Source organism: Brachionichthys hirsutus, chromosome 16 (assembly GCF_040956055.1).
Source record: "Brachionichthys hirsutus isolate HB-005 chromosome 16, CSIRO-AGI_Bhir_v1, whole genome shotgun sequence".
In the NCBI taxonomy this organism is placed as follows: domain Eukaryota; kingdom Metazoa; phylum Chordata; class Actinopteri; order Lophiiformes; family Brachionichthyidae; genus Brachionichthys; species Brachionichthys hirsutus.
In genome coordinates, this window is record NC_090912.1 from 5638774 (window position 1) to 5657894 (window position 19121).

General features: G+C 43.5%; 1 protein-coding gene across 1 annotated transcript in view; it reads right to left on the reverse strand.

The window, feature by feature from the left end:
- Positions 1–14348, reverse strand: part of tnrc6c1 (trinucleotide repeat containing adaptor 6C1) — a 28122-nt gene extending 13774 nt beyond the window's left edge. The window contains exons 1-4 of the mRNA XM_068749532.1: positions 14308–14348; positions 9808–9911; positions 9445–9466; positions 2905–3258 (exon numbers count right to left, since the gene is read on the reverse strand). Coding sequence (XP_068605633.1) covers positions 2905–3258; positions 9445–9466; positions 9808–9870 — 439 coding nt within the window. The 5' untranslated portion in view covers positions 9871–9911; positions 14308–14348. The remainder of the gene's footprint in view (positions 1–2904; positions 3259–9444; positions 9467–9807; positions 9912–14307) is intronic.
- Between the last annotated feature and the right edge of the window lie 4773 nt (positions 14349–19121).

Genomic DNA, 19121 nt, shown 5'->3' on the forward strand with positions numbered 1-19121 from the left:
TTAATTATATACAAATTATATTTGCATTTGTGGGATGACCACGATTAAAGAAATGATTTCTTTGATATAATTTCAAATAAGGCATATGCATTTGAAATTACAATCATCTATAAATGAATGTTGCTTCGACTAAAGGTCATTACTTTTGCATTGAATGAATCAGATAAATGATGTTTTATAGCCACTAACATTATTTTTTTAACAAAACATAATTTTCCTTTTGAAGGATTATCCCATCCTGCTTTTAGCTAGCAAATAAACAATAAACTGTTTTTTTTTTTTTTACTCCCTGAAATATTTTACGTTTTATTGGAGGCCATATCAAAACTTTATTTCTGTTGCAACTTTTTTTCAATATGTTTCAATGTCATGTAGAAAATCAAATGAGAAGGTTTATGGGTCTGAGAGTAAATCAGGGTCGAGGCAGCCTCACAGAAGCACATCAGATTTCCTGCCTGCATGCTTTGTGTGATGCAATATGACGTAGCAGAACAAGCCGACGTCAGTCACGCATCAAAACAGGAGGGTTCCTGTGGATCCAGCACACACAACGCTCGATTGCTTTTTGCTATTGCTCCAGTTGGGAAGTGGCAAAGATAGATTTGCGAGCTGATTGCTTCCTTACAATTCATGCCGAGATAAACAGCACCTGCGGTTTTACATGAAAGAATGTCCCATGGCCACCTTCTTTTCTGCCAATGGTGGGTGTTTCCTTATTTATATTATCTCAAGGTGTCTTTTAAAAAGTCAACACCTCAGACGTCTTGCTTGCCACATTTTCTTTCAATAGTATCCCCCATTCTCCTCCTCTAAAGGATAAACCGGGCCAAGGGCTTTCTCCACCATGTCTAAAAATAGCTCTGCTCTCTCTCTCTCATGCCTCCAACACATGAAAGAGCTCTGGCTTATGGACTGCTCGCCAAGCAAAAGGCAACACCGGGAGTAGGCTATAATAACGGAACACAGACAGACGTATATGCAGCACGTACAAGCCTGACTAATCCTCGCTGCCCTGGGGGCCGGGGAGCCGTGGCGTTGGCGCAGCAGAGATGGAGGAGAGAGAGAGAGAACACGCGTGTCAGAAAGCAATGAACATGGCAGAGAGAACAAGGGAAGCAGTGAGAGTGAGTGAGTGAGAGCTGAACATTTGTGCTTAACACAGAGCTGATGCTTAATCACATCACAAGATGTCCCAGTTTACTTTGAGGGGATTCCCAAGGCTCCTTTTTTTCATCAGCAGACTTGAAGAGCACACCAAGTCGAGCAAGCACACACACACACACACTCTCTGTTCTCCGCCAGATGAGCTCTTAGCACATTAGCTGCACTTTTCTTTCAATTCACAAGGCCTGTTTACTTTAAGATGTTTTCTGCCGTGGCAAATCCCCGTCGAGCTTCTCAGGTATATTACCTGCAGGTTGTATAAACTCTTCAATGCAACTTAATGGCCATGTGAGGACAACATTTACATGCTACAGGTAGACTGCTACTGTAGTTACGGCTTGTCCCGTGAGGGGTCGCCAATCCCAGACATTATGGGATGTTGTAGCCGGTTATACAATTCATTTTGATTAACAATTTAAACGTATCCCACCATTATAATGCAAGAGAGGAGAGGGAATGAATGAAGCTAGTGGGCTCTAACTGTTACCTAACATCATGAAATGGAAGCATTGAGACAATCAGCCTAATGGAGAATGTGGGTTAAAATGCATTTTGCATCATTTACAAACTAGACAGATCAACTTGTTGAGCAAACACATTACAAAACTTGTACACAGCTGGAGTGAAACATCATGTGCAAACCCCCCTTGGACATCTCCTCGTTGCTTGGAATGTTCCAAGTCAGCGAATAGAATCTGCAGAGGTATCCTCGACACAAAATCTTCCCCGCAGACCCTTATCCTTCCCCGTTTTTATATCAGTATAAAGACGTTCAGGGAGAGAAAGCAGAGCAGATCGGGGCTTCCAGAGAGGGGTGGAGAGAAGCAGCAGCTTTTACCGTAAGCCATGAGTCACTTCAGCCCACACTACTGGACCTCTGCCATGGCCATTCTCCCCTTCCTTCTTTCTTCCCTTCTACTTCAGTCTTTAGATCAGTGCCAGGCCAGGCCCACTGAGGCGCCCGGCCAACTCGCTTGCTCTACATGGCTCCTCCAAAACCAGGAACTACTGTGGGACTGGTCAGTGAGGCTCAACAAAGTGTGATGACAGAGAGGAGGAAGAGAAAGAGAGGGCTAAACATCTCATCACCAAGGAGACGGCATTCAAATAGCATAAGAGGGGAGGGACGATCCTCGGCGCACAAATGGCAATATCAAAACTAAACCCGGTTTGCTCTAACAGGCGGACTCCCAGGAAAAGATAATACTGCCCACGCAAATACAGAGATCCTCTGTGTTTTCCTTTTTCTCCAATTCTATTTCCAAACCAGGCCAAGATTGACAATGAACAAGTCAGCAGGTGGTTTTACAATGCTGCATTACAGGAGTCACCAATAGTGAACTGCATGTCAAATCTTCTGTGAACCACAAAGCCTTTTGACATCACGGAAAATCATACAGAGAATCTTTAACTTGTGCTGTTAGCTGTGTGTGTGGTATTTATGTTAGCAATGTAGTGTTAGTAGTGTATTTATAAGTTGTGTATATACGTGCCGTGACATATTGAATGCGTACCGGCATGTTACAGAGCATCAGGTTATGCATCATTTCCTATCTATGATGCTATAATGGGCTGCTAGCAAGCGCTGCAACATATATAGCACTTAAGAACTCTTAATATCTGAAATTACTGCAGTTTTCTCACTTAAATTTCATTTAGTCAAAGTCAAAGTCATTTTCCTCCTCCTTTCAGAAAAAGGAGTAAGAAATGTTGACTTGCCTACAGAGTGTCTCGGCTGACCTGTAGGCGGACTGGTCGTGGTCGAGGAGGAGCAGGACGGTGAGGAGTTTGTGGCTACTGCTGCTGCAGGTTCTGTAGCGGTGGGAGGTCCCGCGGTGATGAGCAGCAGGGTCCCGGAGGGCAGAGGCTGGCCCCTCTTCAACAGCTGCTTGTGCTCCTGCTGACGGAAGCGTGGGGGCACCTCTCTGGGCGGGTAGCGCTGCTGGAGCGGAGTCTGGGGCTGCTGTGCTGTCTGCTGTTGACATCCAGATGGGGTGTACTTGCCATTGCCACTGCTTGGGGGTACAGATGGGATGGCGCTGGGGTTGATGGGGGGAAGAGGAGGGGCGGGGTCGAGCTTAGCAGAGTCTGGCACTGTGGAAGTGGGAGGGTGATAAGGGACAGGTGACAAAAGAGCAGAAATGCAGGGATGAGGGAGGTAAAGGGGCAATAAGCAAAGCAGAGTTTTTGAGCGCACCCTTGTGGCAAAATAACTACAGCCCCATAACTTCACAAGCTGCACTTTTATGGACTGTAAAATTTAATTTGTCATTTTAGTTGACCTTATAAAAGGAAAGGAAGAAAGGAGTGCTAGGAAATAAAAAATGAAATCACCAGTGTTTTCTGGAAAGCTGCTGTGGCCACCATGGGCAGAGAACCTAAATCTAAAAAGGCAAACAACAAGTAAAAATGATTCCTCCTCTGCCGTATCGCTGAAGTTACTCCCGAGGCAGCGGTCAGGCTAAACACATAGCAGTTCTGTGGAGAACCAGAGCACTGTAATTATCTCAGAGTGGTATGTAATAAACCTCTTTAGCCTTTAGGAAATAGCCAAGACACACAACTTTCACAGTCTATGGTGCCTGTTCACAGATTACAAATGATGAGGTCGAGTAGCAGATAATGAAGCCAGACCTAACTTCAGCATTATTGGGGGCTATTGTTTCCATCAGGACAGTGCTGTGACGACAGCTAAACCCCAGCCACATTAGCCGTTCATGGCTTGTGGCCTGAAAGTAATCTCAGTGTTCAACAAGACCCGTTTGTTCTCAACCGCTTTGTGTGGTTTTGCATTTCTTTCTCGCTTGCAAACACACACTGAGGCTTCACAATATCTAATTTCAGCGCACAGCATAATGTGTGCAAGTGCAATACCGACATGTACAAAGTACAAATCAGCTTAAGGGAAATGAGCTGCTTGACATAAAAGAAGACTGTCATGGTTCTCAGTTTTACTTAAGATTTAAATAGCTTGTTTTAACTGAGCCATTCTATTTCTATTCTATATTTCTTTTTTGTCCTTTTTAAGTGTGAGGAAAAAATATTGTAATATAATTATTTTCCTATATCACACACATAAATGCAAATACTTATTTTTTTGTTCTTAATTTACCAGTTAGTAAGTTACACACACATCTAGTAGTTTTCAGAGGATTCTTGTAATGTCAAGTATTCAGTAAATCTTGCCCTTTAGATGCTAATGCTGCACTATTTTAGTCCTGCTGTTTGGTGCAGTCATAATTAAACTGAAACTCACATTAAAATTCACCGCCATTCACCCTTTTTAACATGGCATTATATAAAAAAAGAAAAAATCAAAGTGTTGAGTCCTGAACAGGCTGATATGCTTTATGTGATTGTGTAAATCCAAGGTTGGAGGTCACCGCAAGTCAAACAGGATGATCACCTCAGGTTCACGGAGGAGATGAATTACTGGACACAGAGAACGCCACATAATCGTCTCAGTACATTTCATTACATAAGACAGTAAGCTGGTGAACTAGAATGCAAACAGGATATAAAAGAAGTATTACTAATCTACTCTGCAAGAATAAAGCCAGCTGAGACAAAACGCACACTCGGCCAAAATGCTATTCTAGTTCTTGCCGATAATAAAATAACAGCGAGGCAGAGGGAAAAAATATGTAAAAGCAGCAACTAAACGAAAAAAAGAATCTTTGTGTGGCCTAAATGAGCTCTAAAGAGCAGTGCTCCACCAACCCCAGTGTGCGCAGCGGAGCAATGAGTAACTCTCACACATGCGGCCAGCCCATCGCACAAAAACAGTTATGTAACGCTGAGGCCCACGCTGAGGGGAGCGGACGTGATGGTGTCGTACAATATGCATTCACGCAGCTTTGTAAACTCGGACGGACATTTTCGTTCACGCATGACGACCCTGAGCGTGTGTGTGTACACCGCCCCCCCCCCCCCTCCCCCCCAGTGCTGCATTATCTGCATGAGCTACAAGCAGCGACTGCATGGTCTGATCCAGTTTCACCCATATCTGTCTGCAGGTCTCCTACTCCCTGCAGCTCTGCAACGCAGTTGGGTGGGGGGGGGGGGTGAGGGAGGAGGGGTGACTCCAGAGCTTGAGCTCGTCTCTCATCGGAATTCTCTACATCTGCTCCATTTACTCTTGGTGCTTGAGCGTTATCTTTCCGCACCTCTCTATGAACAGAGAGGAGAGCAATGTGATCGTTCGTTATCCTCGAGCGATTATTAGGTATTGGAGGAAGAGGCAGATCGACGCAGCAATTCAACGCTTCGCTTTGATTTTAAGGTCGGATTTCCACTTAAAAACAGGGGACTTTGAAGTTGTTCCACGATGTGTGATAATGGTTAGGAAGGCAATCATACTAGAGTCGGGATTCTCTGCTATGTGATGTAGATTCTTCTGAAAGCTGGTGGAGGGGAGGGGGGGGGGGGCTGGCTGTTCTGTCAGCCAATCAGAATGAATAGACATGGGGGGGCGTGTGTGTGAGAGTGAATGAGAGAGCTGCCGTTCGGGAGAAAGGAAAGGAGTTAGAGAAATGTAGAGAGCGATGTGGGTGTGAGTGTGTGTGTGAGTGTGTGTGTGTGTGTGTGTGTGAGCCTCTGTGTGCTCCACTGTGAGCTCGAGTCTTGCCGTCCAAAACCAGCTCAGATCTAAATCTGCTTACACTTAGAACACTATTTACCGTTAGTATGCCATGCTGCACTGTATTCGTCATTTCAAAAAGGCAGTCCTTCACATTTATAACACCAAAATGAATAACGTATGAAAGCAAAAATTATCTAATAATTAAAACAATTATTTATGAAAATCATAAAGAGGGGAGACAAAAACAAACAGGCAACTCTTAACATGGAAATGGCAAACTAAAGTTTAAAAAAGAGAAAAGATCAGAGTCTATTTGTAGAAACAGAGCTTTCTTGTTGGTGGGTGCACAGGAAGAATTCCTAGTCAGAAGATGCACATGAAACTGCGGCCTTGGGGCTGTTCGTGCTTCACTCAGAGGGAGACATCCTCTCAGGGAGACATCCCATTTTACACTTTAAAGGTGGTCTTAATTTCTGAGAGAGAAAAATACAGCAGGCTTGCCTTGCTGTTTAAGATCAGGGGTGGAGGGGAGATTGTCTGGGGAGCCATCAGACAGGAGTTGGGGCTGGAGGAGAGAGATGGGAAGGAGCGCGCGTCAATGCTACACCTCCGCCTCCCTCTTGGGTGGAAGCAGAAAAATGTGCTGCAGGACCTAGAAGATGAAAGATCATTTCTTTGTGGGGTTCTTTTGATGTGTGGAGGTCCTGAGAAATCAGCGGCTGAGGATCCACGAGACAGATCTGCACTTCCACAGACACTTGCAGTAGTATTTAAAGTACGAGTAGTACATTCTCGTCAGTTGGGACGTATTGGCTCGCTGTACAACAAGTGCAGCAACAATTTCAGGAATTTCTTTACAGCAAGTTAATTTATAGCTTATAAACAGAATAACATTTAGCAAGATTTCTTTGAAACAAAAAAACGAGTCAAGCATTTTCAAATTACGACGCATTTGTCCTCTTCCTGGGAAAATGAAGTGTTGTGCAGAATGCATACTGTTTAACAACTGATACTGGCGCAGTTTCAAATGTGAAAGTGAGTTTTAGATCCCTGCATTTCTACCATGAGGCACCAAATGTGTACCCGCTTTCCTTTCACCGAGGTGGATTCTGTTATGGGTCTTCGGTGGAAGGTACGCAGACGCACATGGAAAAAGTATTTTGTGAGTCATTGTAGCCCCCCCCCCCCACCCACCCACCCCACACGACTGAGTCTTTAATTGGTGAAAGGAAAGCGGGTACACATTTGGTGCCTCATGGTAGAAATGCAGAGGTGATGCTCTCAGAATGCAGGTGGAGGACATTCCTCTGTCCCTGGCTTTTCTGTCCCAACAGCATCGAGCAGACCAGATTCCACTGTCTGTTGTGATTCAGAGGAAGTGATGTGTGAAAGAGAGCGAAACGCCCTTTCCTCCTGACCTGGACAGGACATGCTGGGCCAACACAATTCACTGAATGAATGAATGAGGCAATGCTGATTTCAAAAAGACGTTACAGCCACTTGAGGCTAAATAATAGCTGAATATTTGGTTTGTTCAAACTTACTATCTCTAATATTCATATTTTTAATTAATTTGTTTGAGATGTCAAAAATAAATATTGGTCAAGAGTCATTTGTGACCTGACCTCTCTCTGCCAGTCGAAAATACATTCCTTCTGCGACACAACCAGTTTCAGAAATTCTCTTTGCGTTCATGAATCTACAACAAGATATAAATGCCCTTCATGTCGCACCAAAACGACTTGCCTCCTGCAGACCAATATTCCATTCAGACGCACCATTTAAAATGAACTCCTGAAAACCTGTGTGGACCTTTTTGAAGCACATTTTTGGACCGGATTACTCTGAAAGTACCCTCATGTCAAAACCACCTGAAAGATTGTTAATGGAGATTTTAACGACTGGAGTGATGACGAGCTCAAATATGTACCGTAATTCATAATGTAAAACTAAACAGTAGAATTGGGGTGAGAAATGCAGAAAGGAGGTGATGATGACAAGAGACGCTTGTAATCCCTCCTAATCTCACTGCAATTTATGACTCCCAACAGCGCTGGGTGTAATTAAGTGAATGTGAAACGGCAAATCAACCCGCCATGAAATCACTGCTGCAGCATTACCTTACGTTATATCTTTCCGCATTTCATTCATGTGCGCCTAAATATGTTCGTATGATTTGCCTTTTCTTTGACAAGGATAGAAATGCACAGGATGATCAGAAACATGATGGCTCATTAGCTGTCAGCGTTAACACTCTCGTACAGCTTGTTGATGGAAGAGGGGCTGTCCTGCGGGGCGGATCAAAGATTTCACACAGTTGCACTGACAATGATTGCATGTGACAAAGTAAAACCTCATCCTTAGCAGCTCTCATGGGGGCCAGTGCTTTACTATTAAGGTTTGGGTGCATGGGGACATCAAGGAGGTTATGTTAGCAAGATAACTCAAAACGTTCTGAACGGATCTGGATGACATTTTCAGGAAACGTTGAGGATGTTACCAGGAACAGGGAGAGATTCTGGATCACTTTGATAGTTAACATTGCAGCCAATGGATCTTCAAAATTTGTTCCTCAATATCTTGGTTGATTATTATCCGATGTTTATGGAATATGACACAGTCATGTGGGGAGGGGACCTCTATCTCACCACCGATTTAAAACAACTCCGACTCATTTTTACCTTTCTAGTTACTATTGTGTCACAGCATCGGTCAAACACCAGGAATTACACCAAATGACTATGTGATTTCTTTCATTTTTTCATGCCCGTGTTGCAGTGGTTGCCATACGACTAATGCAAATATGCACATCCCTTCAATAGTTCAAATAAAATCACTTCATAAACAGTTGGTCAGGGGCTTTAAAGGCATTTTCTACATATGGGTGGTCTGCTTTGCTTCCTAATCAACACTGAAGAGCAGTCGGCATGCAAAAGTCCGAGACCCCCTTTTTCAGATAGTGTCGACCTCATTGTTTAGTTCTCAACAAGAGTTAAAAAAGACCGCTTTCAGACCCCCCCCCCCCCCACCAGTGAAGGTGGGAAACCACTCCTGTAGGCCTTTTGGAACTTGAGAAGCTGTTTCCTATTTAAGGTCCACTATATGAGGTAGAGGCTCTGTATAGTATTTGTGAATAGCTATATAAAACTACGAGTAAAACCACATATTTGTGTGTGCACAAGCACACGATGCACATTGGCTGCTGGCGTGTGAATTTGACAAAGGGGCTCCTCGAGTGTGTCAGAGAAATGAGCCAGGAGCAGCGTCCTACAAAGCGCCCCCTCAGCTGTGCCAGGCAAACAGGAAACTGCTGCGCGTTCTCAGTTTCACATGGCTCTGTCGGGTTCCGTTGCACTTGCGAAGCTGCTGCGTTTTACCAGCCGTCTCCCTACACTTACACAAATGTAACCATGACAATATGGATGCATGTAATTCCTTGTAGCTCAGCCTTCCTCTATCCCTCTTGTTGGTGCCCGGACGGGCCTCTGTGCTACACCAGACTGGAGACGGTATAGTATTATTAGTGTGGGGTCTTCCTGGAGATCTCCTGTCTATGGATGGATGTTTATCGACCTCCATGTAATCCCTGTTCTCCTAATTAGCAGCATTCCCTGCTCTAGCATCAGAGATTATCTGCTCTTAGTTAAATTTAATTTATTGTAATAACTTTTTTTAATACAGGTAGACAAGCAACTCACCTTTGGTTATCTGTTCTGTGGCCTAGAACAGAAATTTAGAATTATATTAGTAACAGAAAGGAGCATTAGATTAGTGTCGTGTTAAGAGCACTAAACAGAAGTTAAAACTGTAATGTTAATGCTGTATCTAACTTGTATCTATTGAGATGCTAATGAATTGATCGTACATATGGCATTACAACAGTTTTGTCTAAGACTTGCTTTATTGGCCATACATGAACCAAAATTGAAGTACCGGTACCTTCCTGAGGACCACCTGTAAAAATTTCACTCGTTTCAGAGAGCATTTTTCTGGCTGTTTTTCCACCAGAGACTGAAAGCTAAAAGATTCGTACATGGCCGTATTAAATGCCACGCGCCTACCTTTTTCTGAGCAGTGTCTTTCTTTTTCTTCTCTTCTTGCTTTTTCCTTTTCTTATCTTCCATCAAATGCTTCTCTTAGTTTATTTTTTCGCTTCGTCTCTCAGCTGAAAGACAAAAAGAGAGAGATTGACATGTAATGAGAACGGTGACCGCAACAAATTCAGCTGCAATGATCAGTTGTTGCTCTTCAAGATAAAACCTATACAAATCAGTGGCTGCTTTTGCAACACACAAGATCATGTGCCGAGTAGAAATGTGACCAACAGCCAACGAATGTTTCTTTTTCTTATAGTATATTTAATCGAGGAGACTACACACGTGTTTTATTTTGGTATGCAAAACAATACTTTCCTAAGGCTCATTTCACTTATTTAAGTCTCTGCATCTACTTGATGATAGCCTGCATGTCCTAGACCAAATCATCATGGCACACTAGTTGAAAGCCAAAATAATAATTAATGTGTAAGTGCCTCCAACTGAGAGCTACTCTAGTTCCATCCTAATCCTCTAAACAATATATATATATATATATATATATATATATATATAATCTTGAAACTGGACAAAAAGATCATGGACCAGCCAGAAAAAATTAAATCAAGTTCCTTGAACCTTAAATTTCAAGCTCAACATGAAATCAACCTGATCTCCTGCCATGTTCTTGCTGCTGCAGGCGACAGCAGTATGTGCCATTGCCTGGCAACAAGCACTTCCCCGAAGCAGCACTGAGCAGTCAGGTGGAGATGGACAGCGCCCATAAGGACTGCAATGAAATCCCTTTAGTCGCAGAGGCTGATAAAGGAAGAATTTTGCAAATCATCAAAAAACTAAAGCACTAAATTACATCCAGCGCTGATGTGAAAAGGTTGACTTGCTTACAAGAAAAAGTTTGTTGAATATGGTAATTCAGCACAGTACTGATTGTAACTCTAACTGAAAGGAGTCTCCATTGTTTAGGACCGTTCCTTTGGTATTGTTGAAAGGCCAGTGTGTTGGGTTGCATCTGTAAAAAGACACTCGCATCATGACATACCAAGATGCAAGTGTCATATGAAAGAATTAAAATAGCCCTATGATCCGAGTAGACTAGATTTCCCAATATCACCTTGTGAAGTATGCAGCAATGGATTGTGCACTCGATGACAGCAGCTGCTGCCACCGTCACCCAGAGGCCATGGCTACCTCGGCTGCAGCAGCAGGGTCACTGAGGTAAAGCCTCCTGGTTGCTGAGCAACACGTTATATTTCATTATCTGCTCCTTAACACAGCTTCATGGAATGGGGTTTTCCCAATGATGATAGACTTTTTCCATGATATAAGGAGAAAACTTAGTCACCAATAGAATAGATTTTTTTGCCATGAAACTAAATAATTATACAAGTTATAGAATAAACAGTTAAGTACAATTTACTCTAATGCTGTACTCAGGAGTCAGGACAGTGGTTCATACTTTAACTCTAAAACAAAACATCAATATACTCTTATTGACAACTATTTTGAAATTAATTTTAAATTATGCCGAAAGCTTGGATAATGGCGATCATAAACTTGAATATCCGATCAGATAACTGACCATTCTTTGTAGTTATGCACTTTGCATCATTTCAAATGGCTAAGAGGTCAGCGACGTGCAAATCAGTTAAATAACAAAATAAATATGTTTAACAACTAGCAGTTGTTTTTAAAACTAATGGAAAAAGGTTTTTTGACAATAACATGTGAGCAGTAACATATTTTTAGCCATCATCACTCACTCACAGACTGGGCCTCCTGTCTAGCTCAGCACATGCTTTCAATGCTTTCAGAAGCTGAAAGCTGGAAACAGACAAAGCTACCACACTTCAGAGCCCGGGGAGGGCAGATTGTGTTCCCCAAATTAGTCTTTGCAGTTCGCTTCAACACAAACGAAACTAGATGCCAACTATCTATGAATTCACATGATTATCACTTATTTTTACCTTCGAGAGGCTGGATGTGGAAGCTGCGGCTGCTGCAGCTGGCGTGCTAAATATAGCAGGAGCTGCTCTTTTCAGAGGACATGAGTGGGGCTCATGCCACGCAGAATCAGAGGAGCATCAAAGGGATGCTCCAGTTAATGCGAGTTGCTGTCGGCCTCCAACCCGGCCGAAGAGAGCCAGTGCAGAGCAAAGTAATTTCAGTTTAAGAAACATTTGATCCGTGAGCAGGATAGATAGAGACGCTCTGAATGAGGGCTGATGCTTCATTTCCAAACATCAGACAGATGTGTGGCCCCTGATCTCAGAGTGCTGCAGCAATGGAATCCTTTAACCGTTTGGATGCTACTCGGATGCTGTGGCACTAGGAATAAGAGAAAACTTGAATTTTACCACAATTCAAAAAAAGAGCTTTTATTAAAACACACTGATGATGATAAATTCAAGCCCGTTCTATGAATACATGTACGAAAAAATGAGGCTAAAGCAAAGTAGATTCCCATTAAGTCGACTCATAGTATATATAATATGCAGCAGTCTACTATGGGGAAGCACAGCTCGTGTCAATATGAAGGACGCAGGTTGAGTTCAGCTCTGTTGTGGAATTACATCCTGTCAGAACAACAGGATTAGAGCTGGGTTTCCCTCTTAAAACCAGACACTCACTGCTGACAAAGGAAGGATGAAAAAAAACATCTGGTCTGGTGAGAGACTAAGGACAGTCCAATAAAACCAAGTGTAACATTTATAGAAAACCCAAGTGGGATGGAGAGGAAGAGCAGTCAGTGTGAGCAAGGTGAACTGTGCATATGCAAATTTGCTCAGTGCCCCACATGAAGATGAGGTGGTTTGTGTGTAAGAGAGATGGGGGGGGGGGGGGGGGGGGGGGGTACTAGACGTCAGTCGCTGGGCACGGAGCCAGGAATGCCATCGCTGCAAGCCAAACAAGAGCATGTTGAGCGCTCGGGAGAACGCTCACTAGCTACAACGGCAGCGTGCAGCCCCTCGGAGCAACCGCAATTTAGCTACGTAAACATCCGAGGTTTACGAGTGCACAATGAAAACAAAGGTAAAAAGGGGCCGGGTTATTTGGTAGCACCTTTCCGTCTGTGTGAGGGTTTAGAAACTGCTGGGTAAGCACCGACAAAGCCCTTGTGCTCCGCAAAGAGGATTGCACTCTAAACTATTTGAAGCTATTCTGAGTGGCCCATGCTAATGCTTTCTGACCCGGCCCGACGACAAGGAGGAGAGAACCCAATGCTGCACCACGGGCACTCTGAACTGCCCCGAAAATAACCTGTCTGGACACACTCCAAGGGACCTGCCCCCCCCCCCCATCCCAGGGTCTGCTCCCAAAGTAATGGGAACACTTTCCTGAGACACTTTATTGGTCCATCCAATAAATGTCTGATTAAACCCCAATTACAAAGATTTTCTGAAAATAAAAAGGCAAGAATTTTCAATTTGTTCAATCCTAAAAATGATGGGTGCGCTTGCTAATACTTCCAACTTCTTTATTGACGAAGCAACAGCTAAATTGGTCACAGAATCCCAAACCGTCAGTGACATCAGACGAATGGCCGAGCCAAACGCAACCTGGCAACATGTTCCTCACAAAGTCAAAGGTCATCAAGGACAAAGAGAGACATCAGGCTGTGAACTAAACCTGTGTTTAGCGGACTGTTTTGTTATCAAACCCCCTTTTGTTTCCGTTTATGAACACATGCTGCCGTTTTCAGAGGCTTGTGGTGCTGACAGGGCCCCCAGGGATAGAAAGGACCCCCCCCCCCCACCCCCCCCAATCTCTTCATCCACTGCCAGGCCGATGCTCAAATGAGGGGACTTTGAAAGCTTTCTATAAATCGGCGGGGCTGAGAGCTTACATCGTTCTACGTGTATCGCGGTGCAGGAACTCCCAGTCTGCACACACCGCCTCCTCCATTGGGACCCCGGGGGGTATATCAGGTTGCAGCAGGGGGCCCAATGGCCGTCTCTATGGTGAGAGGAATACAGGAAGCAACCTGGTGCACGAACAAATGGATTAGGATTGTCTGTCCCATGGGGCTGATTAAAGCAGCCTTATTAGACTTGGTGTGACGCGCGTCAGGTGCAAGGCAGCAGCTCCGTCTGCAGAGTGGATGGAGCAAGTTTCACCAGCGAGGTGCGACAACAAACATCCATCCCAGCGTCTCCTCCCGAAAGCCCAGCGGCGGTGGGGGGTGGGGGGGTTCGACCCCCACCGGCGGAGCTGCGAAGTTACAAACCCGCGTCAACTCGACAAAAGCAAACAGCGCGTCCGCGCCCTTGGATCGTTTTAACCGAGGTTACGGTGCCAGCTGCACCGGACCGACATGAAACAACACAAGAACCGCGCACGCAACGAGGACGCGCAGCGACGACAACATTGATGTCAAAGTGGGCTGAGCTCAAAACATTTTCATTCTCATCACAGCTGCCGCATCTAACTTCTGAATTCCGCACGTTTCCCCGCAGACGCGGCGCAAATGTTTCGTGCCAAGCGCCGGTCGCTGTGAATAAATCCTACCGTGAAACGTTCAGGAGGTTCTCGTCGGCGGTGGAGCCCGTGCAGCCATTTTGTAATAGTAAATGACCGGAGGAGCAGCGAGAGACGGTTGAATCGGTGGTAACGGGGGGGGGGGGACGGTGACGGGAGGAGTTTCACAACGCCACGTGACCTTCAATAACAAAACAAACGAGTCCTGCTTCCTGAAGCTCCACCCCGGCGTTTCCATGACAACTGCAGGCCTTTCATCACTCCCTGCTCTGCTGATGTTGCTCTCGGCTTTGCAGCTGTACGGGTCTCTCGAGCAGCGTTCCCTCTAAGGTGCACTCGTGCGTAATTACGCACAGCTGATACGGTCTTCGAGCGGGGAAAATCTACGTTGCGCACAAAAACAGAAAGAAAAATCCAACCTAAATTGAAAATAACATAAAGAAGTAAAAATTAATTCTGTGCTATTTTCCTCTGTGCGTCAGTGAGTGGCTGCGCCGGCTAATGATGAGATTCACATGTTTTTACGCATCTAACAGAAGCCATTTTTTGCTATGCCTGCTAAATAAGAAAGTAAGCAGGTATAAGAGCGAGCTAACAACATGTGAAAATGAAGCATGAAATGGGGATTTATACAGTTGATAACATTTCAGCCATGCCGCCTGTGCAACATGACACCTGTGCTGTGTTTTTACACCAAGAGAGGGCACAATTCCTGCCATTTGTTAGTCCTTAACTCTTGAATCACTCTTGTTTTATTTGTATTATATTGATGCCAAATCAGCAGTAGTGATAAAGATTGCTACAAAACTATTATAGGTACCCAAAGACAATTCTTGATGTTTGATGTTCTGTTGTGCTTTACTCTACGTGTTCATTTCACACTACTTCCAAGTTCCACTATATTTAATCATCTCATACTATAATTTGTAGCCATTCATTCTATTTTAAAGAACTAGAAAAGCACGCACAGAGTGCAGACCTCCGCCAAGCACCTCAGTATCCCTATATTGTGATTTACATCAAAAATTATTGTCCGACATTTACTTTACCCACATTTTTTTTTTTACCATGAAAGCGAAAACAAACACCATTTATAGTGCAAGCAGGGCATTTCCCCATTAGAAATTCCTGATCGCTTTGATTTGACAATTGATTTGATTTGAGAATAACATCAGATGCAGACCACCCACAAGAAACAACTCTGAATCTTCTGATAACCAAGCGGTGGGATCAGATCCTTTTGCTCGTAATCACACAACCATCTACTTGGTGTCAAGGGCATAGGGATTATCATGGCAGAGATATGTGCTGTATTGATGATCGAGAAACATTATTCATCCTAGAGGAGGATTGTCATGGCGATGAATCCTCTGTGTCATGACATAAATACTCTATGGTTGTTTTCAAACATTTTCTGTGTAATGTTATTTCCATGACATATGTCTGATTACATGTAATTGAATGTAAATATATGGTGGTAGACACGATTAAATTAATCACATCAATATTTTCTTATTATGGTTAAATTGTTGTGAGTTTGTTGGAATCAAATGGGTTTGGAGGTGTGTGCTCTACTGAGAGCCGTTTCTAAAAAAAACTGCGGGAAAAAAAGCAGCCCATTGTTTGCAGCAAGCAACACTGCAGGGGCGGAAGATGGTTATGTTATGTTATGTTAGTTATGTAATTGTTTTTTGTTCATTGAATTTGCACTTGTTTACTTTTCAACCAATTAAACTTAAAGGGAAAACAACAACCACAAGCTTATGAATTTACTGCTCTTCTCTTTCATTCTATGTAGCTTCATGGTATATTAATCCACTTCAATGATGCCAGGGTTTAGATTTATGATATTTGGCAATGCACATTCATACATTGTATGATATGAATGGCAAGCTGAGTGGCAATTTCTAAGAAAGATTCTCTACTCATTAGTAAAAAAAATAATTGACTGATTTAAATAAAGCAGCTAAAATGTGTGTGCATTTGTGTGTCAGGCGTTATGCAATAAGGTCTGATAAGGAAGTCCACTGTGGAAGCTTGCGGCATTGATCAGCGCAGGCGGATCAGCAATGTGAGCATGAGCAGTTATGATCCCGGAGAGTTGACCCGTCTGGCAGAGGGCAAAGTTCAATGGCTGCTATTTCCATATCAACACACACACACATAGAGGAGGGTGCCTTTGTGGTATTATTAGGCTAATGCTAAATGTAAACTCTGACAAAATGCAACCATGTTTAATTTAAGCGCTATGCGCGAGGGTTATATATTCATTTCATGAAAGTGTATGCTGCTGTAGAACTAAATGATTATGGTGTAACTTTAACCCCTCGACGTGCAAAACGCACAACAAGTTCATGAAATACGACCCAAGAATAGTCATTAATGCAACATAAAACATAAAAAAAGAACAACAACAGCATAACATGCAGTTACAAAGGGCAATGATTTAAACAGGACTTGTAACTTTTAGTTTTGATAGTTTAGGTACTTCTGCTAAAAATATTGGCAAACTATTTTCGGTGACCTTTTTAATGCACTTGTTTTGGCTCGCCGTATTGTCAATGTACTTTGTGTAAAACATCTAAATAATTGATTAAGAATTGAGCAAGTATTATTATAAAACAGTAATGGAACATGCATTTGAAACTATATGAGCCGCTTAAATGCACTGTTAATAGAGTTCTAGAAATTTACAAAAGAAAATACAAAAATAATAATGCAATCCCGCTCTTCTGCCTGCATTCATGCATTAGTTCTACATTACTCTGCATGACCGCGAGCTGAATCCTGTTTGGAGTGTAGTGAGACAGTGTGGATGCCTGGAGCGCGTCCATTAGAGCAAGTAAATGATTGCATTACTCATGTCAGTCTTCTGTAAACCTGAGGTCATGAGTCCATTGGCACGCTTCTAATGCAATACAGTGCCACTTTCTCTTTGTAGCCTTCCGGAGCTATAAACCAGTATCAATGTTTAACTGGGAATCGCACTCACTGCGAGTCTGGAGAAAAACCGGTTCAGCTTACACAGCATTTTACTTATCCCTTCTAGCATTACTGGAGGGATGTTGGTTAGAAGCAGAGGTGTGATGCTAATCCACAAATGAACAATGAAAAAACAAAGGCATAGAGCCATTCTTTCATTTCACATATGAACTATAAATCATCAACAAAACACAATGGCTGTGTGCGCTGCCTCCATCAGTCCTTGCTGGGACGAATAGAAACCAAGCCACTGACTTAAGTGCTCAGCAGGACAGCAATTTTAACATTTCTGTCACTGAGGTTTTGGTTCTAAATAAGAAAAGGTATGTATGAATTTGAATTGTACAGTATCATACTTCACCTCAAACACTGTGCAGTAATTTGCAGCTAATCAGACGTGAGCTGCGTGGGTGGGCATTAGCCCCCCCCCCCACCACGTACAGACTGTGTTGTGTCAGCGGCACGCAGCACTAATCAGATTTATAGTTTAAATAATATAACAGTGTCCTTATATGGATGCATTTGAACAGCAATGCTTAGGTCAACATTAATTTGCCTTGATATGCAAGCTTTCTGCCCGCCCCCTTTCCTTTGCCTCTTCTTACCTGCAGTAAGTATATGACATGCTCATAAATACAAAGCCCATCTTCTCTCCCACAGAGATGATTTGTAGGATGGAAGGGTTGCATGCTGTGAGAAATTCTAAGCATCCAGTTTCTGACAGCACCTGCCAAGGTCAGTCTTGTGTGTGGGATGTGGGTGGAGAGGAGTGAACGTGCCACAGTGTTAAGTGTCTCCCCCACCAATGGCTGGGATTGTTTCTATTTTCTGTAAGAGATGAGATTAACGTCCTTGGAGGCAGAGATATCAATCTGTTGTAACATAATGACTCTTTTCTAGCAAACAAGTAGACACTTGGGCCAACAATGGCCACGGTCGTTATTTGTATGTCACTCGTGATTGTATGCACTGAATACAGGGGACACAGAGAGAGAGAGAGAGAGAGAGAGCGATCGGCCACTCGCTCACCAGAAGCCATGTGAGAATGCATTTGTAAGGCCATCATATCATGAACCAATTAACAACATCAGCACACAATATAAAATCCATAAGTGGTTTAATGCATACTGAAAATAATAGGATGCGCGCAGCTAATGCTTAAATACTATCGGAACATTGTGGGCATTAATGGCTGCTGTACACACACACACACACACACACACACACACACACACACCTTCTCCCCACAGCATCCATGTGTCAGAGTGATGAATGTCTCCCTTCCATCAGTGACCACCAAGGCCGGCGGGATTGTGGCAAAGGCAGCCTATAGACGCTTCATTTCCCCGTCAGCTACAGCAAGGTAACCGAAGCATGTCCATCGCTAATCGCAACTGTAATCAAACTGGCTGTGGGGCTACGAGCTCTACTGTGGGACAACGAAGGTCTAATGTGTCGGGCTACACTAAACATGGTGGGCTGGGCTGCACCGAGGATTCGTGCCATTGCTTTTTGAAGCTGCAGCATGCAGTCTGCAGGAGCGTCTGATGCAACCGGCCCAATGCAGTCTTAAAGAATATTCAGAAAAGCACCCACAGAGCGCAGACCTCCTCCAAGCAGCTCCATTTCCTCCTAATTGGATTTGCACCGTCCACATGGTGATCTGGATCATCATCAAAAGGCTCTAAATTGTTCTTGGTATCTTTATACACCAATCGTAAACAGTAACAGTGAATCAGAGTCGATGTGTATTTTTAACTGATTTTGGAGTAAATGGAGTTTTCAATGTTAAAGTTCAATTTTTTTCCTGACCTCATTCTGGATCAGATCCAGAAGACCAATTTATGACTGTGGTTTTTGGT